Source organism: Sander lucioperca, chromosome 17, assembly GCF_008315115.2.
Source record: "Sander lucioperca isolate FBNREF2018 chromosome 17, SLUC_FBN_1.2, whole genome shotgun sequence".
NCBI lineage: Eukaryota > Metazoa > Chordata > Actinopteri > Perciformes > Percidae > Sander > Sander lucioperca.
The window spans coordinates 22,851,644-22,879,353 of record NC_050189.1 but is presented as its reverse complement, the minus strand read 5'-3'; the positions used below and the strand labels follow the sequence as shown (position 1 = coordinate 22,879,353).

Below are 27,710 nucleotides of genomic sequence, written 5' to 3'. Positions count from 1 at the left end.
GAAAGCAAATTAATTTATTCCCAGTGTCAACAATACCTGTGAGAGATTTGCCTTTATTGTACCTGCATAACTCTCCTGATAATGAGGTGTGTCTGCATGATGAATTTAGAGGTACCGTGAAATTTAAACTCGAAATCATTTAGGAATTGCTTTAAATATTAATACTGCTACTACGAATTGGTTCCTATTTGTTCTGACATATTTTTAGACAAACCTGCTGTCTAGTCTCTTCTTTTATGTAAATAAAAGTAAGGAAGTTGGGGATTTTCTCCTATCCTCTAAGGAATAAAGATACATTGTACACCATTGCTCAACTTTCAGTGTAGCCTTTTTGCCGGTGCCGGTATCATTTGTCCTCAAGCTGTCCTTTCTGCAGACAAAGACACAAAATCTTAGATCTTCATTGCCGTGCATGTGAGTGCATCTTCCCAGAATTTCAATCGGGTAAGGGTTAATAAAATCGGGTTTTCTTATTTGTCAATTCCAACAATGCGGTATCAGGTGCGGGTGGCCAAGGCGAACAGTCTTATGTGTCTTATTTAACAAATTGAAGTATTGGCAGTCAATAATACACCTAACAGAAGTAACTACTGCTTTCATCTGCGGACACTTGGTAAACCTTGCTTTTGCCAACAAGCAGTGCCAGCAAACCAGCTAAAATTGCTTGTCTTTGAGTAAGTCCTTAAAAATTATGTCATTCTTTTCCTTTGAAAAACTTTTTTCAGTCCATTTCCTTTTACAGACTACATGCAGGTTAGGTAGGGATTTTACATATAAAGCACTGCAAAGCTTATTTAATCCCTACACAAAGTGCCATTGCTCGATCCTCCCCCGGCGCAGAGATTTTTCTCCCCTGCTCCATCTAGATGGATAGCCCTCAAGCCCTCTAATTAGCATGAGCAATGATTCTCTGACCAAACCACTATCCAGTTCATCCTTACACACGTGTCTGTGTGTGTGTGTGTGTGTGTGTGTGTGTGTCTCCCAACTCGGATGAAACTACATTGTGCCAAGGCATACAAATTCTCCCCCACATTGTCCTTGATAATGAAGTCTTTAATCGGAACAGAATTTCAAAAGATCACCTGAATTCATACGAACAGTTTTTGATTGCAGCCGTGTGCCAGAGGAGACCTACAGGTGTATCAGAGGGCCACTATAAGATGGGTCATGGTCACAATCCAACTACCTATCTACTCTACTCTGACTATTTTCTCCCTCTATTACATCCAATTTTAATGAGGTAGAATCAAGAAAGAGCCCAGAGTTTTTTCATGTTTTGGAAAACCCAAAATATTTTCAATTAACCTTAAGGTGGAAAAATCCTGAGTAAAATGGTAATTCCTGCAAAACTTCTCAGGTTTTCCTTTGCTGAAATCAGTCTATTAATTGATCTATGATTTTGACACATCTGGCAGCTCACTTGAGCATACAGCTTTTGTTTAAAACATTTTTTGCAGTAATGGGACTCTTCTGACATTTCTAATATATAACATATCGTATATGTATACTACATTTATTCAACTGCAGACAGGAAAGAAGGGAAATGAATAGCAACAAAGGCCCACAGCCGGAATCGAACCAGGGGCTTTGAAGTTATATAGTATCAGCCTTGACCAATCCGATATCACAATGCCCTGCTGATTATTCTCTGAATTAATTGATGAATTCTTTGGTCTGTAAAATGAAAAGAATGGTCATCAAATTGTGAAAAATGCCCGTACAGTTTCTTAAAGTCAAGATGATGTCTTCAAATTGCTTGATTTGTCTGACCATCAGGCCAAAACACAAAGATATTCAAGCTGCTAATCAACACGTTGGAGAAGCTAAAACAGGGGAATCTTAAAAAAACAATTACACACTTATCAAAAGGATTGCCAATTTTCCCTCACTTTACTAATTGATTAATGGTATGATTATTGCAGCTCTTGCCCCCTCAAGCTCTCAAAGTCATTCTGAGAAACGCTTAAAACACACGCACGTTGTATTCTGACATTTTCATGTACGACAAAGAACAGATTATTACAGCTTTTAATGGACGCTTCTTCAGACACAAACTCATTTGTCTTTGTTCTGATCCTGTCCCTCATCCCAGCTTTAGTTGTCATAAATGTCCTGGAAAATGACTTCCTAGAAAGAGCTGGAACGCTGATCTCTATTCTTCTCAACGATGCTCCTTGTCTGCAGCCAGCTGAATAGTGGCCGAATCTGCAGTGTCGACACGTGTTCAATAGAGGGGGCTTGTTTTGTCTGCTTCCCAACTCCTGCCCATTTCTCAAAAGCCAAATAAGTGGCTCCTGTGGTTTTGTCAGCCGTTCATACAGAGGTCAAGGATGGATGCCCCCTAGCCCTGCTGTCACCCCTCATCTACTGACTCTCTGTTGATTGCTTGTCAGTAGATGGGCACAGGAGGTTGCCAGCAGTGTTAGCAGCCAGGATAGAGGTTTGGGTGTCACTGCAGGGCTTTCCAGATTCTCTGCCTGGCAATGTAACGTCGGGTAGACAGTATCCATGATTGTTTGTCTCTGAAGCTTCAGCAAATGCTGCTGCTTCTGCCGGAGTGAAAATGCTGTGAGCAAATGAGGCGTGGTAAAACAGCTGGCGGGCAACATGGCAATGCAGAGTGATAGGCCATGGCAGATGATGTCTCACGGGCAAAGTATCATTTGCAATTTCCTACAGTATGAAGGCTCCAACAAATCTTTCGTTTTCAGTACACTTTTTTTAGCCTCCATCTTTGCTCTAGTCTAAAATGAAGTCCTTTAAGATGTTCACAAAGGCAAAAACACAGTGTAGAAATGTTTGCCATAATAGTTTATTGATCAGTTTATTGTGACCTTGGGTGGTAAGATTAATTCATCACCTGAATGATTTAATAAAACATTCTCTGACTGGGTCAACCTCTAGCTCCCCCAGTAAGAGTGTGCGCCCCAAGTAGACGGAGTCCTTTGCAGCTGCCCGGGTTCGAACCGGTCCTTAACTGCATGTCATCCCCCATCTCTCTCCCACCTTTCTTGTATATCCCCTGTCACCTTCAAATAAAGGGAAAAAGCCCCAAAAAATAATCTTCACATTCTCTGATGGGGTTTACTCTACCTCACCTGGTAGAATTTGCACCCTATGTAGATCCTTGGCAGTGACCCAGGTTCAAATCTGACCCGTGGCCCTTTGCTGCGTGTTATCCCCTCCCTTTCCTGCATCTCTGTACTAACTAATAAAAAAATAATAATAACCATTTTTTTTTTATCTCTGTGACGAAACTTTATAGATTTTGAATTGCATTTTGGAAAATACACATATCTGGTTTCTACTAAGAATTAGATGAGAGAGAGACACCATTCTCATGTCAGTATGTTAAATATGTAACTAGCCAGCAGCTGCTTAGCTTAGCATAGCATGAAGACTGGAAACAGGGCAACAGCTAGCACATGTTATATTTTGTTTGTTTAATCTGTACAAAAACTGGAATGTAAAAATGACAATTTACTGTTACACAGGGGGTTATGTGACAGACTATTGCTTGGCCCGACCAGTTGCCAGGCAACCAGTGGAGACTCCAGGAAGTTGGAGTCAGGCTAGCTGTGGCTGACCGGCTGCTGGCTCCAACTACGTATTTATCGTGCAGACAAGGAAGTGGTGTAAATCTAAGAGAAATCTATCTCTCAGCGTAAAAGCAAATGAGCGTATTTCCAAAAATGTCTAACTACTCCTTTAACTATGGATGTTTTTATTTGCACATCTTTTATTCTCCAGAGTTTGTTGTCATGTGTGGCCTTTGGCTATGGCTGTGACAACTTTGCCAAGTATGAGCAGCAAGGCATCGGTATTCAGTGGTACAACATCAAAAAGAGTCCAGAAGATGGAGAACGCTACAGCTTCATCGTGTCCATCATCATTATGCTCTTTGATGCTGCTTTTTACTGGGTGCTCACCTGGTACATCGAAAATGTCTTTCCAGGTATTCATTTTTAAGCAGATTTCTTTAAGTGTTATGTTATTCGTAACACTGCCATATCTTAAAAAAAGATGGAAAAATACAACCATTTGGTGTTCTACAGAATATTCCCCTTTTGCATAAGATGCCTTCCCTTAGTTCAACTTAAATCAATAGGCCATGCAGTCCTCCTAACAGGCTAGTCTTAATGCTTTTCTCATCAACTGTAATTAAAAGAGGGATTTGTGCCTGGCTGTCAAGAGGAAACATACACTGTTAAGTGCAATATTTCCTCAAGCAAAGCTGTTGAATGTGATTGTTCTCCATGCTTGATCCCAGGACAATATGGAATCCCAAAGCCATGGTACTTCCCTTTTACTGCATCTTACTGGTGTGGGACAGCCTCAGTGACTGGCGTTGACCACGGCTTGCTGAAGGACTCCCCTGTACATAACGGTAAACGGCCAAATAATTTTCAATTTTTAGCTGTGGTGTGTATCCGTAGTGTAATCTACGCAGTTATAATGTATGTGTCACATTCTCAACAGCTCAGCCATGTACAGTACTAGAGGGAACATAGTTCTAATAAGTGTTAAGAAGTTAATTGGGATGGGTCGCAAACAAACATTAGCACCTTATTTGTCACTTAGGGTGATAATGGAGCTTGACGCTTTGTGTGGAGTTTCAAGTCTGGAACTTAATAAAAAAAAAATATTTCCAATTAACATCCAGGGGAGTGAGCTACGGTTGTTGTTTTTTGTCTTTTAGTGCTCAGCAGTGTTTTCTTTTTACCCTTGCTTAATCAGTAGTCTTGACAATAAGAATTAAAGGAATAATAACATACTTTATTTTAAAAAAGGCATGTTTTTTCAGTGTCTTCAAATGTTACTAATGTAAACAAACCTTTTGCAGCATTGATAAATATTACTTAGTTTGATTGTGTTGTTATCTTGCGTTGGTCCTTAAATTTCTGGAAGAAGGGCTACTTTGTTTACATTTGGATCATTGTGTCTTTAAAAGTCCTATCTTTAACAGATTTTACCTGCTTTTATGCTTGTTTTCTTTATGTATATGTGCGTGTTTATGAATGTGTTTCTAAAGAGTATCTGGAGAAACCACCACCTGGTATTAAAGCAGGGGTCTCAATCCGCAATCTTGTTAAAATCTACAAGACTGGAAAGAAGCTCGCTGTGGACGGACTGAGTATGGACTTCTACGAGAATCAGATCACATCTTTTCTTGGCCACAATGGAGCCGGAAAAACAACCACAATGTGAGTTGCATTATCTATTAGTCCTATGCTTTGCCACTTGGCTCAATGTTCATGTATTTTCACCGGGTGCAACTAATCTAACTTGTACACAATGCCGACTGTACTTTTGCTACATTCATTCAGTGGTTGTTGCTTTCAAAGAGTGACATCTTCCGAGAAGACATTTATCACACAGTCTGATGTTGTGTTGATAGCGGGACCTATCTAATTGCTGTTAAAAAAAAAAAGTGTGCAAAGGTTGGAAGGGCTTTAGGATGACAGGAAATAACTGAAACCCAGTGGCCCAGAAAGAAAGAGCGAGGGAGAGAGCAATTGATGCAAGACTAAGGGCTGAAGAGAAGACATCCGCTCTGAACAACTGTGACGAAACACAACAAAGAGGACAGAGGAAGGACTCTGTCGCACACCGAAGCTCTGTGTGGATGCATTTCCACAGCAAAGTTTCTATCTATCTGTGAGATGCGGTGTTAGAATTGAGTTTGCGCTCATATTTAAAAAAAAAAAAAAAAGTTTTTGGAGATATGCAAAACAAACCAAAACACTCAATATTAAATATTGTTGAAGTGTTTGTTTTGTCTAAATTGTTAATATCATAATTTCACTATTTTATGATCTTTTGTTTGTTGTTTGGAAATTGTCTTCCCAGGCTATAATTTATTATTACATAATTAATGGCCTGAGACCGAATACAAGTTAATGTAGATGATACTGTATGGATAGTTATTGCTCCAAATGCTCTGACAGCAATACAGCACTGGTTCCATTATTCTGTACTTATTTTTTTTGTAAAAATATCTTTTATTTTCCTTTACCTTTCCTCTTTCTCTTTATGAACATTCCATTAGAATATGTCGATAACGTAGGATAGGATGACTATTGACATGTCTATTGTTTAAATGGAGCTGGAAATAAATTGAATTCACCATTATGTTAACCAGCTGCTTCTAAGTTGAAGTAACTCTCCTTTTGAGTGCTTTGGCAGCTCTATAATTATAAATTAGTTATCATGAGGTTAAAATCAACAGCCTTGATTAATCTTTAAGCTTTATAATAAGGATATTTGTGTCTTGTTTATGTCTTTTTTTATTTCTCTGTAGGTCAATTCTGACAGGACTGTTCCCACCTACATCAGGAACAGCGCTCATCAACGGATATGACATCCACACGGACATGGACAGCATCCGAAAGTACTTGGGAATGTGCCCACAGCACAATGTCTTATTCAATGAGTGAGTAAATTTAGCAGATCCACCCATGTTCTCCACTGGTTATTTGTATAATCATCATGTTTAGCTTCTGGTGTATTTTAAAAAAAGGAAAAAAGGGAGAAAAGGTCATTACACTGCAATTTAATAATATGGATAACGAGGGCTCAGTCTTGGCTTATGTTTCACATCTACAATTATTCCTTTCCATTTTGCTCTTTAAAAATGAAATGAACTTTGCTCAATCCGTCCACTAAATTTCTTCTAATGGTATCATTCCCAACCATTATTCAGTTTTTGTATTTCACCTTTAGAGTCCCCCTCTATTTCTCTCTCCCCACAAACTGATTACCTGCAACTCGACACAAGTCCTACATCATAATTATGGCTAAGCACCTGCAAATTACTTTCATTAATATTAATCCCAGACAGTCAAAGCATCTATATTAAATAGGGTAAAATATTCATGCAAACATAGAGATAGATATTACGTCATATTATGATCCCACCTGTGAGGCAGTTATGATGAAGCTCAAGACTTTTCTTTATCTTAGACTCTTCTCTTTGTCGGTTCACAAAAAGTGCACTTAGAGTGGAGCCAGATGATCTCGCAAGATGCATAAATGTGACATTTTGCTTATTCCAAACACTTACATATGAATAAGTGGCAGCTGATGGCTTCTGTTGTCACCCGTGCCACCTGACATGTCAGTCAAATGGGCGTTATATTATTTTCACCTATACAGGTTGACAGTGGAGGAGCATATTTACTTCTACGCCAGGCTGAAAGGATGCAGCCACGATGAGGTGAAACATGAGATGGACCAGATGATAAAGGACGTCGGTTTACCACATAAGCGGAAGGATCTTGCTAAGAACTTGTCAGGTGTGTCTGTATGTGTGACATGTTTTGGATGTGTGTATTTCAGTGTCTGACTGAAATAATGCAGAGATGTAAATTTTGTTTTTTGATGTGTTCATCAGTTCCTGTGCTCGGTGCATTAATTTCCCTTGAGGAGGAATATCATCTGTAGATTATCCTTTCTGTTCAGGATAAAGCTGCCCTGTTATGCCCTTCCACTGCCAGCATGTGTGCATGCAGCTGTCTCGACATACACATGCACTGTACCTGTGTGTCACAGGTTGTAATTCATTGTCTGGGGGGCATGGGCAAGTCCTGCTTGATAAATTGTCCTCAGTCACGGATTGCTTGTGAGCAAAATCACTGAAATATGACTTTCAAGGTTGATCTATGCTGACATTTCCACTACATTAGCACTACATTGGATGCATTTTGAAGAGCTCGCTATGAGAGTGGAGACTGGAATAACCTGAGGAAGGTGTATCTACCTCACTGCCATCAATCATTTTACACCATGCAAAAGACAATAAAACCTGAAGAGGTATATCTTGACACATTTAGTCCATAATCAGTTCCCAATATTGTGTCCCTTTTACATCTGAAACCTAATGTTGACAGATATTTGTGTAGGATTTGTCACTGATTATAGGCAGAATTCCCAGGACAAAGATGAGTATCCATTTCATGTCAGCTACAGTTTGCTAAAAATCACAAAGACAAAATATATTACTAGGATACCGTAGTTAATGGAGATTGTTCTGTGTTCTAGGTGGGATGCAGAGGAAGCTGTCTGTGGCTATAGCATTTGTCGGCGGCTCAAAAATCGTCATCTTAGATGAACCTACAGCGGGAGTGGACCCCTATGCACGCAGGGGTATCTGGGAACTGCTGTTAAAATACAAACAAGGTATGGAATTAGTAGTAAGAACCAAAGCTCCACTAAAGGCTTTAAAATCCTTCATGTTTGTAATTGACAGAGCTTGACAACTTTGAAACTTGAAACTTTCCAAAATTGAGCTGAGCTCAAGGTTAACGTGTAACTGTAATGGCTCAAATGAATCCAATATTAAAGCTGTTAAGGTAATGAACCATCTAGTAGCCAGCAGAAGTTATTTTCTTTGTTTGCCTTGCCCTCTGTGACACTCAACTGTGGGTGGAGAGAAATTGTAATTTGTACTGGAACAAATGGAAATAGAAGTGAAGACAAGTGAATCCAAGAAGCTTTAATTGGCATTGCTATTTAACAGAGTCCCTAATTGTCTGCACTATCAATCAGCTTGTCACACTTCAGCCTTATATACTTTGTGGTTGCTAGTGGCTTTAAGCAGGACATGGACATTATCGTGACGCATAACTCTCAACAGATGTCTAAATGTTTAATGTGCATTTAGTGACATTCCGCCCTCACTGTGTCATTAGCTTCTCTCATTCTAATCATGTCCTTTCACTCGAATTGGGAGGCGGAGATAAGTCTGTTATAATGAGAACACCCACATCCTGGCTGGTTGAATGAGTCCTGTTTTGTGCCTCTCCAGTCTTATTTGCACTTCAGTGTTACTAAGGTTTGTCATTAAGGAAAAGCTACAGGCAGTCTATTTATATGAAAAAGCTGAAGGCTGTAATAGGGCTTAATATTGTGCTTCTTCATAGCTAATTAAGTTTGCAGTTTTTTTCACACTAGCTGGTTGACCATATTGCTCTAAGTGGGTATTGTCTTCATTCAATTTAGGCTTATTTGCTACAAGGAACATAGGCATTGGTTACATGTGCTCTGTTAAATGAAACACTCAGTATACATTTAAGATTTTAAAAATAATTCTTAATCTGTCTTGTAATAAATAAGGGATGTTATTTATGCTAATATAGTGGCATGTTGGTATTTGATTCTTCCTTAGATCTTTGCATTTAAGGTGGCTGTAATGTATCTTTTGTCGTGTGTCTTTAGATTTAAAGTACAAATTTTAAAAAGCAAATTAAATTTTTTTTTAGCCATTACTGTAAATTGATTACAATTAAATTACCCAACTCATTATGTTATAAAATGGGCCTTTAGGATGAGATTTATATTATGGATTTTATACATGCTGCGACAGCATCATTTCATATCACCTGATTATTGGTTGTAATTGATAACTTTACCAATTTACAAGCCTTTTCTGGTGCCTTAAAATGCCTGGTTCTCTTTTACCTTTCCCTTACATAGCTCTTTACTGCCACATAAATATGACATTTTATTTTACAGAGATGCACACGATACACGACCTAACATTTTAGATTACATAGCTAATAAAACGTGTTTCTCCCACTGACTTTCTCATTTTAACAGCTTGTCTCAGCAGCCATGTAATCACTGCAAGTTAAAACAATAACACCCCTGAAGTTAAGTTAAGATTGAATTAGTAATGCAGTGAAATATCAAAGCAGCTCCTTTCAAAATACCATAAACAGTATATTACAGTAGTATATTACAGCATTGAGCATCTTAAATCCCACATCAAATACTGACAGCATGAATGTTGTATGTAGTCTGAGATTAGATTTGACACATGTAGGAAGGTGATTCAGTTTGTGAGAAACTAGGGGTGCAAGGAAATGTGGGAAACAGTTCATATTTTCTGAGCACTCAAACTTAATATAGTTTGTAGCAATTGTATTTACTGTAGACTCTGTTTGCACTTGCATGCATTTTTACAGTTTATCTGACATTTGTGAAAAGTTGAAATACCATGCATAATGCATTCGTTTTAGGATTACAAATTAATGTGGGGTTGAAGCCAATGTTGCAATACAAATGGCATTAAAATGCATCCAGCTTTTTTTTTCTTGTATGTGATCTTACTTAAGTCGTTTTCAGGACATAGAAAAAAAGCGATTCTGAATATGTGTTGGGTAAAAATGCTAATGTGTTAAAATCTTCAATCTTCAATAAAATATGTTGCAGAGGGTGGAGGGGGAAGACTGGAGCGGGCTACACTTTTAACCATAGTATTCAGAACATTGTGTAACATTTAACACAATATTCACACAGAAAAATATGCTTTCAACCTGTGTAACCTTCAGCAAATACTCACAGATTCCTTGCATTAACCACAATCTCTGAGTTTCAATTCTTAAATTCTAACAGTGAACAAAACATATTGAGCATGCAGCTACATTTCTACCAGTCGGTTTTTATTATATTTGACTGCTTTTAATTGAAACAACATCTGTTTCTTTTAACTCCATGAACAGACTGTAAATAGTGTTTAGGTCATTTTTAAATGTGCGTAGCTTTTGCTCGGGTTTCCTCCCACAGTTTAAAAACATGCAGGTTAGGTTAAAAGGCAACTTTAGATTGGCTGAATGTGAGCGTGACTGATTGTCTGTTGGCACCTTGGACAGGATGTACCCACCTCTCGCCCAATGCCAGCCCCCCGCTAACTTTCAAAGGATAAGCAGATATGGCTAATGGATGGATGATTGCCACAAACAGCAGTTAATACAGTTTTGTCCAATAATTCATCTTACTGCCGATGTACATAATATCTGTCCAGGCTTACTCACCCACTGTGAAATCCATTTCTATCAACTTGATTTAGTAGGAAGGAAGCTAAATAACAGAAACCAGATGTCCAGGCTCACTTTACTGTACGTAGTGCGAATACTACCAATTTACCTGAACACAGAACTCCATTTGATATATCACTTTGTGCTGTAATGCACCACAACACACTATAAATCAGAATACCTTTGTGGGCCATCTGCAGTCCAAACACATTTATATTACTCCCAACTCACGGATGATGCAGTGCGATTTGATTTTTTTTTACCTTGTAAAGCACAGCAAATCTCCAGGAAAATTGTCTGAGTTTGAGCATCCCATGCAAAATGAGCTGGCTCAGTCAAACTAAACCTCAAGCAATCTCATCAACCCACCCCCTTCATAAGCATAGACCCCTATCTTAAATTGACTGGATTGTGGGCATTCATTCAACTTGGCTATTTGTTGGAGTTTGTATGTAGAGGGATCCAGACTTGCTTGGCATAGCATGAGGCAGCCATACTTACTGAGAAGGGATGGATTTAACAGCTCAGCTGGTGTCAGGGCACACAAAGTGGGGGAGATAGGAGGAGGGGAGACGCAGTGGATATAGTTGGCCAAGCAAAATGGCTGCATTGGGCTGCAGATAATGACCTCTGAGTGTGTCCTTGTCCCTGGGATAATGTGACCTGCGAGGATACACATTTAACTAGCTCAGTGCAAAAAAAAGCCGCCAAGCTCAGCAGCGCACCTGCCCTTTTGCTTTAACACCAAATTCACTGAAGAAAGTATAAAAAACACTCCATCCAGTCAGCTACTTACTGTGAATGCATCTCTTTGCCATGTTTTGAGATTGATATTCTTGATATGGCACACCTGTAGTCTCTGTAAGAGTTGATGTGATCTCAAACTTGCTTTTAAAATGATGCCTTAACAAGAGTCTACAGCCATGCTATCGACACTGTGAGGCTGAACTTAGCACAGCAGTGCGTTAAGCTAAATGTTAATGTCAGCATGCTAACGTGCTCGCAATGACACTGTTAACATGCTGATGCTTAAGCCTCATATTAGCCTCACTTTTTTTTTTTTACATATCTTTGCACAAAACGAGGGCTGTAAATTTTGCTCATGAAAGTACATTAAGAAGGAACATTTGAATGGCCAGTATGAACAGGAAGTTGTTCGCTGTAAAAAATTATTCTCTTGAGCTAACACTGTCTTTTCAAAGTTACTAACTTCTAAGCAGGTTTCTTTCTTCTTCCCTTAATGATAAAGGTATCGGGTTAAATGTTTTCTGCATTAAAAATGACTGGATCAAAGGTTACCATGTACTCTGTGATTCTGCTGTCATTTCGACTGTAGAGACATGACCATGCTGTGACTTAATCAAAGATCTAGTCCTTTTTCTGATTTCTGAGGTATGTGATAATTAATGTGTTATCCGATACAGCGTGATATTAGAGGATTACAACACCTGTGAATAACCTTGCAATGCATGCTGTAGCTGTCATTGCAGTTGTGCTCAGTTTGATGCCTCTCAAATCAAAGGACTTGCAGAACCAACGAATAGAGAGCTGAAATAAAATGTGGTATGATAGAAATGCTGGAAAGTAGGCTTAGGGTGGCCTTTATCATAATTTTAATTTTGTCCCAGATTCACGCCCACACACTCCTCTGGAGTTTGCTTTGTTGCCATGTGGATAAGCATGGGTAAAACACACTGTGGAATTGGCAATAAAGAGATAAGTGACTACCATGCAGAGACAGATTGAGATATTGGCTTGATTTGAAAACGTTTGATCTGTGGCATCTTTTCTTGTCAGGCTTCTTTTTTATAACAAAAGTTGTCAAAACAAACAAGCTCTAAAGAGAAAAATGCTTCAGAAATGTTATTTTTTTCTTTTTTCAGTCTGTGCCTTAACTTTTTTTCTTCATATTTGCAATCCACAGTTTTTATTCTTTACTCTATGACTCACACAGAAACCTAGACACCAAGCACTTTGCCATTCAGGTGACGATTGAGTCTCTCTTTCCGTCTCTCTTTAGGTCGCACCATCATTTTGTCTACACACCACATGGATGAGGCAGACATCTTAGGTGATCGCATTGCTATCATCTCCCACGGTAAGATGCGTTGCTGTGGCTCCTCACTCTTTCTAAAGAAATGTTTTGGCAGCGGCTACTACCTCACACTGGTCCGAGACGAGGCTGAAAAGATGACGGCTCAGCGTAATGGTATCAAACACAGTCAGGACAAAGAGGTACGAACAGAAAGCATATGTGGTTTTTGGTTACTGATTAGCTTTTAAATCTGGAACCTAAAATAAAAAAAGGTTATGTTAATATTCGCTTATGGCTTGCGACAGTCACAACATGTGTGATCCTATTATCTTCAGATAACCACAAATTTGGTGATTAGGGCCCTTGTTTAACCATGTAATTACCCTTCTGTTTTATCATAATTAAAATAACTTTACATAAAACTGCTGTAACTGAAGGGGGTTACTATTTTTGACTTCATGTATCAAGAAAAGAACTTCAGCCGCAAGCCCTTTTGACACAACAGTAACCTCTCTAGTCTGTTATTGAACATGGCTCCCTCTGACTTTCCTGCGTGTTCTCTTTCTCTCTTGCCACCCTCCCCCTATAATGATCTGTGTTTAGTCTCTCCCAGCATGAGAATTGGCAAACGCCTACGTGCTGGGTGATACTTATTATCACCGGGGAGAGGGGTGAATCTCGCTTTTGCTCGCCAATGGTGCCTCGCACACTTACTTTTAATCAATAGGAGCAAATGAACAAGGTGCACTGATGCCAGCAAGGCTAGAGCAATTACCATTACTCTGCAGGCTCTTTGAGGTGAGCAGAGGCATTTGTTTGAAATAAATAAACATGCTAACACCTTTGTGGGCAAGGTAGAACAGTACCCCCTCTCCGAGATGACGACTTTGTAATTCAGTGGAAGATTTTGCAATTACACAGCCAATATAGCTCGGAAACAGAGCTGGACTAAGTTTGATTGTGCTGATCTCATTCAGTGTGATTAAATTTAATACATGTCATAAAGTTCTTGCTGTGAAGTTTATTCAACCTTTGTTGGAATTAAAAATATAATTTCATTTGTGTGTATTGTCTTCGGGTGAAATATTGTGACTTCATGTTACATTACAGGTCGCCCACATTGTCTCATGCATACATTTTCGTTAGAGCAATTAAATTGAAACGTGTGGATAGCATTGATTATTACATTAATGTAAGACAAGAATTGTCAAGGAGGCACTGTTTATCATTCTAAGTGGCAATGCATGATAAGGCCTTTCTAATCCAATTCTGATTAACAGGAGAAAGAGTGTCCTTCCAGGGACAGCAGCCCGGATGATGGCATCGGCAGCCAAAGCTGGGGCAACTCTGATCTTTCAGGTAGAAACTCCATCTCTGTTGCTACCAATCGTATGTTAGGATTAGCATCTAACCTAATCTGTAAACCTATGCTATATCAAAATGTTAAATAGTTGGTACAGCATTATTTGAACAACAAATAGTGTGAATATTTGTGTAAACATTTCATCCAAAACTGAAAATGTTGTATCTATTCAGCCCCCATATTAAACCTCAAGTAAAATGTGTAAGCTACTATAACACACACCGAGTTAGGTACTATAGCTCAACCCCATGACAGCCATCTTTAAAACAACACAAGAGTCTGGGAACCGTCCCAAAACCATGCAAACAATAACCATAAAACGTCTCAAAATAGCATCGTCCAGTAGTGCTGAAGATCCATTTGCTCATAGATTTTTTTCACCTTTTCGATACCAAAACCAACAGACACCACAGGAAAAGTAAAGTAGTTTGCACCTTTACTGTAGATGCTGTTGAAATGTTCTGACTACTGGTAGAGTGTACTCCAGTAAAATGGAAGGTACAAATGGGAAAGTCTTTTGGGAAAGGACTTTTAGTGATAGAGAAAGAGTGAGGGGAGCTTTGTGAGTGCAGAAAAACTGGGAGCTGGGATATGCAATCGATAGCAGCAGGGTTGGTCCTTCAAATTCAATACTCAAAACTCAAATTTGTTACATTTGAGAGGGTTTTTCGTTGTGATGAGACAGTGGAAACAATGCATCCTCTGCCTGAGCCTAACCAGAAAAGCATCACCTAAGATTGCAAACTTTTTAGCATCACATTTTATTTTATTCTCTCTTTTTTGAAATAAAGTTTTATTTTGATTTCCCAAATATATATTGACCCACACCACACATGTACACTATATATCCTTCTTCTATAAAAAAAACACAAACTTGACAACGACAACCACAAAAATATATTTACTCATTTAGCAAGCACTTTACACAACTCTTACCCTAATAATACAACAATATTATCTTAATATTGTATTAGCTTAATTGATGTACATGAAACAATGTTGTACTTTTTTCTCCTTTAGCTGTCTTTTCCACATTCAAATATTGACACATTTCCTTTGTTCCAGTGTTGTACAGTAATGTTGAAGGGTAAATATAATTTTTACTGTTGAAGATGTTGCATACCATTTCAAAACTGTCACTAGCCAAAATCCTCATACAAGTTATCAACCAATTATTCATTGAGCTTACAGTAGAGTGTGTTAGACAAATGTTCAAATCTTATTTTCTCTGACCTTACTTCAGTTTTTCTGAATGGAATTATATTAGAATAAAGAAATGCAGAGACACTGCAGAAGCAGAAAAGATCGCCCAACTAAATGGCATGTGATGGTGGTGATTTGATTTGTTTTGATCATTCCCAGCGTTGATCAGGTAAACAAAAGTATTCATGCAAGACAATATCAGAAGAGAAATCTTAGGTAGGCTCCAGTTTATTATGCATGTACAATCAATCAATGCTCACACCTTCAAAATGATTATACACATGATGGTTAAATATAAGATAGAAAATGCCATAAAAGTAATCATATTTCCACAAGTGACATCAGATTTCTCTTTATCACCACACATACCAGACACACACACATTTTCACAAATAATTCAGTCTGATGTGTGAGGCAGATCCATTTACTTCTTCATAAAGCACCAAGCCGTTGGTTGTTAAGCTGCAGTAATTATGAATGAGAGGTTCTGGATCAATAATGGATGCAATGCGTTCTGCAACACTGTCCTGATTGATTCTCACTAAAATCCAGCTTCAGAATGGATGAGGCAGGAGAATTATGTCCACTGATCTGTTTCAGTATGTTTAAAGGTCACAGCATCAGGTATGTTGTGATCTCCGTGCATTACACAATGGTTTTTCATAGTTCAAAATATAGTTGGGTACATTTTTCTTTTCTTCTTTACTGTATTATTTTGCAGCCAATAGTGGTGGTTGTTCTTGAATCCCCTGTCCGTTATGTCACTCTAACTTATAACTTCATCAAAAAGGAGACATGAAAGGACATGAAATTTCTGTTTGTGCATGCAATTTTACTATTCTTTGGTTTTGTGTTCTGAGTTCTTTTGCGGCTATTCATCCAGCAGATTTGACAGCTGTGGGTGAAATTGTGCGGCGCCACGTCCCTGAGGCAGTCTTCTTGGAGAGCATTGGTCAGGAGATCACCTACATACTGCCTTATGGTGGAGCCAGAGATGGGACCTTTGCACTGCTGTTTCAAGAGCTTGACCTAGCCATGGCTGACCTTGGTCTGACTAGCTACGGCATCTCTGACACCACACTGGAGGAGGTATACTAAGCATGGGATTGACAACCTAGCTAAAGATACAAGCGTGCATACATATAGAGAGACTGCCTACATACACACAGGAACAGAAAAGTACACATACTGACAATGTTGCCCTTGTTTTCCTTTTTTTTATTTCTGCAATTACACTTTATACCATACTATTTTTTCCACTCCTTCTCCTTCCCCCATTATTTTTTTGTCTGTTCTGCTTTCTGCTCACAGTCTTTAAATTAGCAATCAAAATTTTGATGGACCGTTTTCAAATCACTGCTGCAGAGTGACAATCAACTTACATTTAAGCCAATAACTTAACAATCAAGTCTAGGATATTTCTTTTGATTCAGTTTCACTGCCAAGTAATTGCAAGTATTGTTGAAGCAGGTTTTTCTGTGTAATGTTCAGCAGCATACAGGTAAATCAGGTGTCTCTCAGCTCAAGGACAGCAAACTTCCAAAGGAAAAGAAGGGACTGGAGAACACTAATTTGCAGCCTTTAATTGTGCAAACAGACTAATGTTTCAACTTCCCTGTGTCTTCATCAGAGTCAAAATGGACAAAGACAAAAGGGCAAACACATATATAGTCAACCTACACAGCAGGTGTGCAATTTGCATTGGATAATTGGTTGAACAGGATTTCAAATGTATTGGATAGTGGATCCAAAGATGGGAGTTGCCATAGTCAATGTCCAAGTGCCATACCCCATGCACCACAAGCCCATCAGGAACAAAAAACACAGATAGCTCTTAAAGTTACAACGATAATACAAAATGTAAAAGTACTGAATCTATCACCTGTAACACATTAACAAGTTCAGTTCGTCATTCAGGACAAAGGGCTCAACTGTGTTAGGAGTATGAATCCAATATGCCTCTCTGCAGTGCAGTGAGTTGATCATTGATCATAATCATGCTCAAAAAGTATTGGTTTTCATTCCAATTTAAAATAGAAATTTGAATGTGGTGTTTTTTCTTAAAAGTTGTTTCAGTTTCAAATGAGTGTTGATACACATCTTGAAAATCCACATTCCTTGCCATTGTACACAACTTGTGTTGAAAGGTTTATAGCTAGAGCATCCAAACGTGCGTACACGTTTGCAAAGTTCCTCAATCTGTTTAAGACCATACTTGGTTGTACACACAGAATAGCATTAGCATGACATATTTTTGAAAAAGGCATAAGTCAAGTAGCATTTTACTTGTGGTCTCATAATCATTGACCCAATGTAATGTAACTTGATATCATTACACATACAGTTCACAGTCATATATTTTCTGAACAAATGACTAACGCAGTATTTGACATCCTGACTGGTTTTGGATCATAAAGCTGATTGACTGTTGGTTAATACTCTTCATGTAACTCAGACATGGATCCGATACCCATGGCCTGCAGGCAATGTAAATTATTCCTTTTGAATTTCTCAAATTCAGACACAACAAGGTTATTTCATCTGTCCATCCGTTTTTCTTTTCAAGTCCAACTACACTTCAATTGAAATATGCAGTGATTTTCAATATACGGCACTAATAAACAAGGTCTGATAGATGGGGTGTCATGGAAGTTTGGTCATATAATAACATTTACCCTGTTTATTGTCATGAATAGCCTTGTTATGTACTTTATGACTGTTTTATGATGTCAGTAGTTCTATTTTATGTTTTTAGATGATATTATTCACCACATAAAATCACATTCAGTCCAAAGTATGAATTTTGTAGGCTTTGCCAGAAGTGTGTAGAGACTTTTTAGAGGGCAGATGTCGAAACAGGGCTTAACATGCACAGGAGAATGAAATAAGGGAAGGTCACTTGGAAATGTATCGCAAATATGGAGATGTGTTTATTTAGACATGTGGCCTGAATTAATAAATGAAGTAAAGGAGGGCCAATTGGCATGTACTCAAGTAAAGGTTAGGGTCTCTGTGGATGCACAACCCTGATCTTATTCTAAGCAAAACTTGACAGGGATAACTGGTATCTGCCGAAAAAAAAGCTATATTAACAGCTTAGTTTGCGCTCCTCCATTGCAGTGTTAGTTTGCATTTATCCTGTTTTGTGCATGCTTATACGGTGACATGAAACATACTGTGGCTCCTGTAAGATACTATACTAATAGATAATTTGTTCATTTCACAGATATTTCTTAAAGTGGCAGAAGATACCGGAGTGGATGTAGAAATACCAAGTAAGGTGGCAATATGTATGCTAACACACGTTAGGGGGATGAACAGTATAATGCATAACATCTCTTAGGAAAACGTAACACTGTTAATATTTTTAACTGTATAAAACATGTACCTTATTTCTGTCATGAGAAAATACATTTATATCACTTATACAGAACGAGGTTGGACTGCCACAGCTGAGTGTACACTAATAGATGCACAAAGTTAACACATCTACAAGCTAATTCCACCTTAAGCCTTTACCATATTCTTCATGGAACAACAATGTTGCCACCATTGCTGACATAACTATTGACATCCTTAATGTATTGCAGATATTGCTCATTGATTGCTTTCAGTGGATAAATCTCCCATCCATCACCAAGCAACTTCACTTATCAGTTTAATCTCAGTATCCCATTTCCTCACGTCCCTAAACCACCTGGGTTTGTGTCCTTTTACGGGGAATAGTAAAGCGTCTTGCAGGGCAGGTAGCGATTCTTATTGTTATTTATAACCCTTAATTGGGTCAGGCCAAAACAACATATCTTATTTGTATTCCCAAAGCAACAAAGGAGGTGTTGGTGAGAGACTGCAAAAGAGGCTCCCGCACATCCAAGCGGAACAGCATCGCCAGCGTCCACATGAAAACAGAGCAAGTCTCTAGAATGAGAGGCAAGTCTCTCTGTATTTATTTTTCATACAGTTATATTAGTATTAACGAAGGAATCTCAATTAAACATTTGTGAATCTATACCTAATTCAGAAAATTGACTGATATTTATGAGTGTTGTTTCAAATAGAAACTGTTAGATTGAACTGTAATTCCTGTTTGAGGCTTGTTTCTTTCTGTTTCTCATGCAGAATTGAAGGAAAAGTTCACAAGTAAAGTGGAAGGTATGTACTGTATTTTGTTCTTCGTACAGACAATCCTAGTTTTATTATACCAGCAAATGTCTGTTTTTCCACACACATTCATTCTTCAATTATTACCTTGATTTTAGTTTGGCTTTAATTTGACTGTTTCACCTCAGTGGCCATTTTCAAAAGAGGGCATAAACAAGAGCTCTATCTTTAGAATAAGTCATTTTCCAACAGAATTTCCTTCCAATCCATACAGCATTATCTAACCTAGTTAATGTTGCCCTAATGAAAAACAATTCACTTTTCATCATGAAAATATTTTCCATCAGAAAATGCTTTATTCTCGTAATGGCTACTGTGACTTCTTTTTTTAGTAAAGATATTCTTGGCAAGTGTGAGACATAAAACAAAGTAATATGCAAAGCCCTTGTTTACCACCTTTTCCTTTCTGAGTCACACCCAAATACTATTTCCAAATGAATGATATAATAATTAAAATGGTTACTACACTGTGGAATGAGTTAGTGCAGCTGGCAGGTTTAACACTTAAGTTATATTTGATCAGCCCATTAGCTGCGGTGGAAAGTGTGCTCAGCAGGTCTTTTACATATGCATAGATGATAAATAACATGGTGGGTTAATGTCCACTCCAGACTTACAAAGGATTGCTAGTGTCAGTGGGAAGGGATCCACGGTCATCACTGGATGGGAGCTGATCAGGAGGCAGTTCCTTGCGCTTTTCATCAAGCGCTTCCACCACGCCCGAAGGAGCCGCAAGGGACTCATTGCCCAGGTAATGGCCTCAGTCTGTCATATTGATGAATTGAAGGGTTATACAAGGAGGGCTGCATGGGAGGATCAAGGTGGGATTGTATGAAATACATGTTGGTTTTCAAAATCAGTTAATGACAAATATGATAGAGTAAGCTAATTTAAAATCTGGAGGGAAAAGTCATGTCATCCATCTTGATTTAGTCAGTAGTTGTAGAATTTAAGTTGTGGGAGAATAAATCGACACAGAGGGTAGTATATATAAAAGGAAAAAGTTTGAAAAATGTGAAGAGCAGCACCACGAATAGTAAACTGCATGTACAATAATCATCATTACTCCAAAAGGAATACTGGAGGGACTACAGAGGCTGAAAATGGCATGAATGAATGAGTGAATGAGTGTTTTTTTGCTGCTGTGGAGGAAATTTCCCTCTTTAGTTTTGATAAATCACTTTCTGTGAGCAGAAAAGTGTGGATACCTGGGAGCAAAGTTGTTTCAAAGTAAATAGGACTGATTTCTTAGGTCTCGCCTTTGTATTTTGATACAAAGTCATGCCTGGTGTGGCCAGGACGTTGTTAATACATTTGTTAATGTGGGCAAAGTGAGTCGATGGAAGGTGTTTTTGCTGGCTTCAGTTAGAGTAACATCAGTTTCACCTGATTGCTTTGATTGTCACTAGAAAGGAAAAGTGACACCCATGATTTGTTTTTCCTCCATTTTACTGTATGCTAATCATGTGTTTTCGTTAGCTTTGTATTAAATGTGATCGCATAACAATTACAGAGATGACAGACTGCTATTAGCCTATTAAGGGTATGTCTATATCATTTTGTTTCTCATAAACACAATTTCAAAAGTCAAACCCAATGAACAGGTGTAATTTAAACAAGTCAAAACCAATTTTGCAATTTCCGAGGTACTTCAATTATTTTTGTCCCCAGAGTTCTAAAAAGTGAGTTGTGACTTAAATTGTATTGACACACCGCTCATCTAGATTCATAGTGTGTTTGTGAATATCATGTAATGCCATCAGTTATGACAGCTGCCATGATGCTGAAATTATCACAACTGAAAAAGCTCATGCAGCTTACTCCTTTATGCTGCTGTGTGTGTGTGTGTGTGTGTGTGTGTGTGTGTGTGTGTGCGTGTGTGTGTGTGTGCGTGTGTGCGTGCAAGTGAGTGAGATAAAGAAAGAGAGAGAGAGAACAGTGTTTCACCTTTGTGAGGTGTACGGGTTCTTGTAATTTGCTGCAGAACCAATCCCCATTAGTCACTGTCAATCTTGGGCGTCCCTCTTTAGCGCAGGATAGAAGGATAGGTGTGTGAGTGTGTTTGTACAAAGGTGCACATTGTCTGCAAGGGCATACCTCTCCTCCCTTTTTATTCATTTGGCTAAAGGTTTATTTCTCCCCCCCATCATGTCAACGGCTCCCATTGTCAGCAGATATGATTGTGTGGTGAGGTAATCTCCTCGAATACAAGCGGTTAGGGGAATATAAAGGAGATTATGGCATGTAACACAAAAGCAGTGATTTATGGGGATGAAAGTTGGGGACAGGCGAGTGTTGGCAATGTCAGAATCAGGGAGAAGCAGTTAGTGTGTATGGTGGATGAGTTGAAGGGTTCTGGTGTTTGGAGCTCAAACTGAACTCGCAACAACAAGCCTTTCCAGCTGCAGCAACCTTGCTGTTTAGCAGGAGATGATTTACGTTGTGTCATTTAGAATATTTCTCTTGGTTTTTAATTTAATTATCGCTACAGCATGGTACACGAGGTGCTCATTTGTTGTATAGATGTTTCCGTGTTCCTTTTGTTTACCATTGTGGATATAACACAAACAATCAGTTTACTTTTTGTGATGTTTTGTCTGAACGCTGTGAAAAGAAAAGACCACATTACCACATCAGTAAAAAAATATCCAAGGTGATGCTATTATCCACATTAACGCAAGCTGCAGCAATAAATTCACAAATGATATAGGCTAGACATAAGTGTTTGTTGAGGAAACAAACTCAATCTAATGAGCCATTTGGCGTTGCAGGAAATAAAACACATCTTAATTGTATTTTGGTGTTTATACCCAGTTTGCATATAATCTTGTCCTCCTCTTTAAATCCCCACTAAACCTGAGAATGTGCTTAACTTATACATTGTTCATGGGAGTGCCTTGGCTTTGTGAGCATAATGCCTTCTCCCCATTTTTTTGCAGATCTCTCTCAATAGAAGAAGTACCAGCTGTCACCTGCAATTACGAGAGAGAGAGAGAGAGAGAGAGAGAGAGAGAGAGAGAATAGTTCTTTCTTTTGCGGTCTGCCATTAAGCTTTTGAGACTCATTGCTGCTCTTTATCTTTCTTCCAAGCACATTTCCACGGCCATAACTCCATGCAGTAAATTTAGGATTTTCAATTGTAGCATCTTGAATTGGCCTGGCGAATTGCATGCCCTGCAATTAATCAAGTGTATGCAAACCTCCCCCTGCTGCCGAGTGCGCCCCAACCTACAAGTGATTAAACATTAAAGATAGCATGCATTTTTCCCACTGACCTTTTTGTCAGCTCTAACAATGAAATGAAAAGAGAATTACATGATGGAGAAAAGAGGATTGGATGGGGGTGGGCTAGGGGAAGTGTGGCAGTGTCTGGTTTTAAAAACATAACACAAAAGACAAGAGAATGTTGAGAAACTAATTATATCTGAGTAGCCAGATGATGGCGGCAGTGTTGGAAGTGTTTAATCAAACTCATAAAGCATGCAGAAGAGCCCAAACAAGTTGGTGGGGTGCATATTAATGTTGCCACGTTATCGCAGCGGTCCCGCATTATTGTTGATTGCATCAGTCATTTTGTGTCACGTAATGACAGTGAGGAGGCTTGGGGAGGGGAATGATGAAATTGATCTTGTATTGAATCATGTGCTGTTGTTCAATAGAGGGCACCTATAATTTTATCACTCACAATTGTGTCATTGTATGTTGTACAGTTATTACATATGTCATAGGAAAAACTGTTCTCACATTTAAAATGACATAGAAACTGGTGTCTTGTGCATGGTACAATGATTAAATGAAGCTTTCAGGCAGAGGCTTTTCTCGAGTAGATTATTAGTCATTGTAGCTGTAGTGGCAGATAGCACACCATTAAGCTGAAAGTATTTGATTCGAAATCAAACTGTCTGGCAATTACTTGAAAAATACACATGATATTATTTTTTTCTTGCGTATTTAATGATTTCTGTAACATTTTACTTCAAGTGAGTTCCGATATAGCAGGATAAATGTCTGGATTTTGACTTTGTCAACATCCTCCTAGGTGGTCTTGCCGGCTGCGTTTGTGTGCCTGTCTCTGATCTTCTCGCTCATCGTTCCGCCATTCACTGAATATCCGAGTCTGGAGCTGCAACCCTGGATGTATAGTCTGCCTCAAACCACCTTTTACAGGTAACCACATAATGATATAGCACAAAATGAATTGTCAGTTTTTATTTTTTGGGCTTTTCCGCCTTTAATTTGACAGGTCAGCTAGGTGAGAAAGGGGAGAGAGAGGGGGAAGACATGCAGGAAATTGTCACAGGTCGGATTCGAACCCTGGACCTCTGCGTCAAGGCATAAACCTCTCTGTATATGTGCGCCTGCTGTACCACCGGACCAACCTGGCAACAGTCAGTTTGGTTTTTTAGTAGTTATTATGGCATTTTAACTCAATTCACTACAGATTCACATTTTTAGTTTTGAATGTTAACAACAGTCTGTTCCTTTAAGTTTAATAACTACTCTAAATGATGTAATGCATCCAATAATATAATTACCGAGAGGAAACCAGATTTTTCAAGGGAATAATCATCTACCAAATGATGTTCACTGTTATCAGAGGCAGAGAGTGTGTGAATAATTCGAAGAAGAACTGGTAGAAGAAAGACTTAGGGGAACGTATTTGGCAGGGGGTTTAGGGGACCTCCCTCAAGAAACTGTTACTGTTTTTCAATTTTAAAAAAAATCACATCATTTTGAACCATTATTATTACTATACTGTATCTATGTCTAAAACGTTGGAAAAGCTAGAGCAGATAATGAATAAATAACACTCAAAAAGCTTAAAGACACAACTTTCTAAAGAAGTGCACTGGACCAACTACAATCATTAGATCTGAGAAAAGTAATTTAGTTTTAATGCTCACATTGATTTTACATTAATTTGGCTTAGGTGGTTTTTAAGAATCTCAACTTATGAAGCATAGTTCTTAATAATAAACACCTAAAAACATATACGCCTCTATTCATGTGTACACTTACTGTACAGGATACAGTATGAGCTTTAAATTACAATAAGGTTTCTTCCACTGTCTTTTAATTGCTACATATTCACACTAGTGAGCTCAAAATTGGTGCGACATGATCCTTCTCTGTAACAACAAAAGTGCTGTAAAAGTTGAAATCTAATATGCATCACTAGTTACAGCATCTGTCCAAACCATCTAACTAATCTTGACACTGTATTCATACTGTGTTCCTTTGACGTGAAGCTGTTGTTGCTTATCTATCCTGCAGGTGTTTCATTTCCCCTGGCAGCATTTTGTATAAACTTCACTTTGAAGATGTCAAGACACAATTAAGTGCAAACTGAAACTGGTTTATTTCTGATACTGTCTTAGCACTTGGTCAGAGTGAGATTCTGCTCTATTTTTCTTTTTGTTGACGTATTTATACACTTTTGCCTTTAACATGGTGGTGAATATTTTTCATGCTTTGCTTAGTTTGACGGTAGAATTGTCGAGTCATGATAGTTAATGCAAATGACAAACACTTCTTGAATATTTAATTTATGTGTTTGGTTATATCCACATAGTATCAGTGCTCTACATTAATAACTGACAGTGTGCTTGCTGGGCGACTCGCACTACTACTACCTGGCATATTTATTTGTACGCTACTTTCGCTTGACCAGTCATCTCACTGTTTTGGCATCACATATACATACATACATCTTTTGAAGTTGAAGCTAGAATCTTAAAACAATTCACTAGACTTGGAACTTAAATCGACAGAAAGTTTTCAGTACCTATTGTTCTTGAAAATGTACATTGTTTCAGTTTTTGCTTTTCTTTCTATTACTTATGCCATAAATGCAACTGAAACATTTAATTGCAAAATTCTTTGTCACTGTATACAGTGCTAAAACATTTAAAATAGTCTTTTTATCCCTCCATGGTGCTGAAACAGTCAAACCCAGTTTATTTACTGTTACTACTTCTACCACTATTATTACTTCCTCTATGACCACTGCATGGTGTACATGGAGTTGTCGTTAGCGCTTAGCAACAACCATCTAGTAGTGCAACATCCATACACTACCAAAAACCCAGAAAACCACTAGCAACACTCTAGCAACCTACCTAGATACTAAGTTTTCTTTAGCAACACCTTGGAAAACACACATCTATCCATAAAACATAATTTCATTGTAGTGTCACAAGGTTGCTGGGTGTTTTTTATAAGACTGACAAGACCTTTACGTGATATGGTGATAATATATCTCAGTGTACGTTGAACAACACAGTTCAGCACGTGACAAGTGGGAATACAATCCTGGCTCACATCAAGGGTTCATTCGTGGGATTTCACAGCCTGCTTCGCCTTATCTGTCACATAGTCTCTTGTGACGAAACTTGAACTGCACATTCAGTTTTTGGGGAATTCCTGGCAGCGGTTCTTGTATATGACATTATAAAGCTGGAGTTCTTAATTTTTTCAAACGTTCCCTCTGGCCAGTTCCTAAATATTGTCATTTCTCTTAAGTGACTTTAAAACATCCTGCCTGATGATAACAGTGTGAATAAAAGTATTGTGTCTTATCATCTTAACAGTTGATAATGATTTATCTAATTTAGAAGTTGAAGGGGCTTTGAACCCTGCTCACTAGGGTATACTGTATACCTGTGGCAATAAGTGGATTTGTTATGCTCTGTATTTCTAGTTTTTGGTTACTTAGTGATATATCCGAATATGGAAAGTAATATTTACACTCAACAACACTCTTTGGTTTATCATCTGAAGGGGTTATTCCTGTTATATAATGGCCTTCATTTGACTTTCTTCTAATATTGTCTTAGTTTTTACTTCTATGATGTTTCATTTTGACTAGATGAACTATTCATTAGTTCCGCTGTTTCTGTGTATATGCACAAGTCTTCATTTTGGAACTGTCCAATAGTTTTATTATCTCAAATAATGTGGTAACCCAGCCATTGTTAATTGCAAAACAGATGGCTGCACATAATCCATTTTAACAATCGGACCACTTCAATTGCGCTCAGTGGTGGCCAAGGAAATGACCGAATGACCTTCATGGAGTCGCCTCTAAATGAGACAATGAACACTGTATTAATCCAAATGGTTGGCTGGGCTGTGGCCACTGCTGGCAGAAAGCCATCACGATGGTCTTTATGAAACACTGTGTTTTAACTCCCACGATACCTATAAGATAAAGGGCAGAGTGTGTGTGGTTGGTAATGAGAATGAAATTGGAATGGGAAGATTGTTTAACTGAGACACGCGTAGATATGCACAGGACACTTAGATAAAAATGCAAGGCTGTGAACAGCCTAAACTGTACACAGAATCTTGAACAGGCTCATATCAATATGTGCTTGCACAAACATCAGGACGGAACTATACTTTAGAGAAAAAGTATGCAACACAGTGGTGTTTTGGGAATTTATGTTTTGACTCTTGGCCCAAAGAAATGAGTTTGTGACCTCAATGATTTCTCTCTCTCTTGATTAAGATAGCCCCAGTTGCATGCAGCATGCTTTCGAGTATTTACTTAAAATGCTCCACATCTGATTCCCTGGTGTGCATGTCTCATTTCCTTTCAGGCCTTCTTTGATGTCAAGATACGTTCAAGATTAATGATCATCTAAACTCCTGTGCTTTGCCAGTGTGGAAGACTGATTAGATGATTTGTGAAATCTTAATCAATTGTGACGGAAGACAGATTATAAAAGGTGTAAAATCCTAACCAATTGTACTGACAGTGAGGACAGTTATACCATGGCTCCACCAAAAGGGACGGTTACGACTTTGACATAAGACCTAAATTACTTTTGGGTCTGTTTTATTGACATTGCGACTCGTGGATTTAAGTGACATGTATATGTATTGATTATATTCCCAATATTCACAGCAAAGATGTGCCTGATAATGTGGAGGTGTCTAAGGTGGTGGAAACCTTGGTAAACAAGCCTGGCTTTGGAACTCGCTGCATGAATGGAGACCCAATACCGTAAGTGTTAATGCACAAGAAGCCAAAAGAATAGCATTAGTGTGTGCGCATGCATTAATGCCAAATGGCACTTATAAAGTGTTGTGCTTTGAAAGCTGTGTATGTGTCATGCATGTCTGA

General features: G+C 38.4%; 1 protein-coding gene across 7 annotated transcripts in view; it reads left to right on the top strand.

The window, feature by feature from the left end:
- Window positions 1-27,710, top strand: part of LOC116039899 (phospholipid-transporting ATPase ABCA1-like) — a 204,571-nt gene that overhangs the window by 107,047 nt on the left and 69,814 nt on the right. For 5 of the 7 annotated variants that reach the window (XM_031285034.2, XM_031285035.2, XM_035994053.1 and 2 more), the window contains 15 exons: window positions 3,754-3,958; window positions 4,274-4,390; window positions 5,036-5,207; window positions 6,305-6,436; window positions 7,159-7,298; window positions 8,044-8,181; window positions 12,841-13,055; window positions 14,136-14,214; window positions 16,305-16,510; window positions 18,648-18,696; window positions 19,244-19,351; window positions 19,541-19,573; window positions 20,194-20,333; window positions 23,622-23,749; window positions 27,492-27,590. In XM_031285034.2, coding sequence (XP_031140894.1) covers window positions 3,754-3,958; window positions 4,274-4,390; window positions 5,036-5,207; window positions 6,305-6,436; window positions 7,159-7,298; window positions 8,044-8,181; window positions 12,841-13,055; window positions 14,136-14,214; window positions 16,305-16,510; window positions 18,648-18,696; window positions 19,244-19,351; window positions 19,541-19,573; window positions 20,194-20,333; window positions 23,622-23,749; window positions 27,492-27,590 — 1,961 coding nt within the window. The remainder of the gene's footprint in view (window positions 1-3,753; window positions 3,959-4,273; window positions 4,391-5,035; window positions 5,208-6,304; window positions 6,437-7,158; window positions 7,299-8,043; window positions 8,182-12,840; window positions 13,056-14,135; window positions 14,215-16,304; window positions 16,511-18,647; window positions 18,697-19,243; window positions 19,352-19,540; window positions 19,574-20,193; window positions 20,334-23,621; window positions 23,750-27,491; window positions 27,591-27,710) is intronic. The other 2 variants (XM_035994050.1, XM_035994051.1) reach the window with 1 other exon arrangement.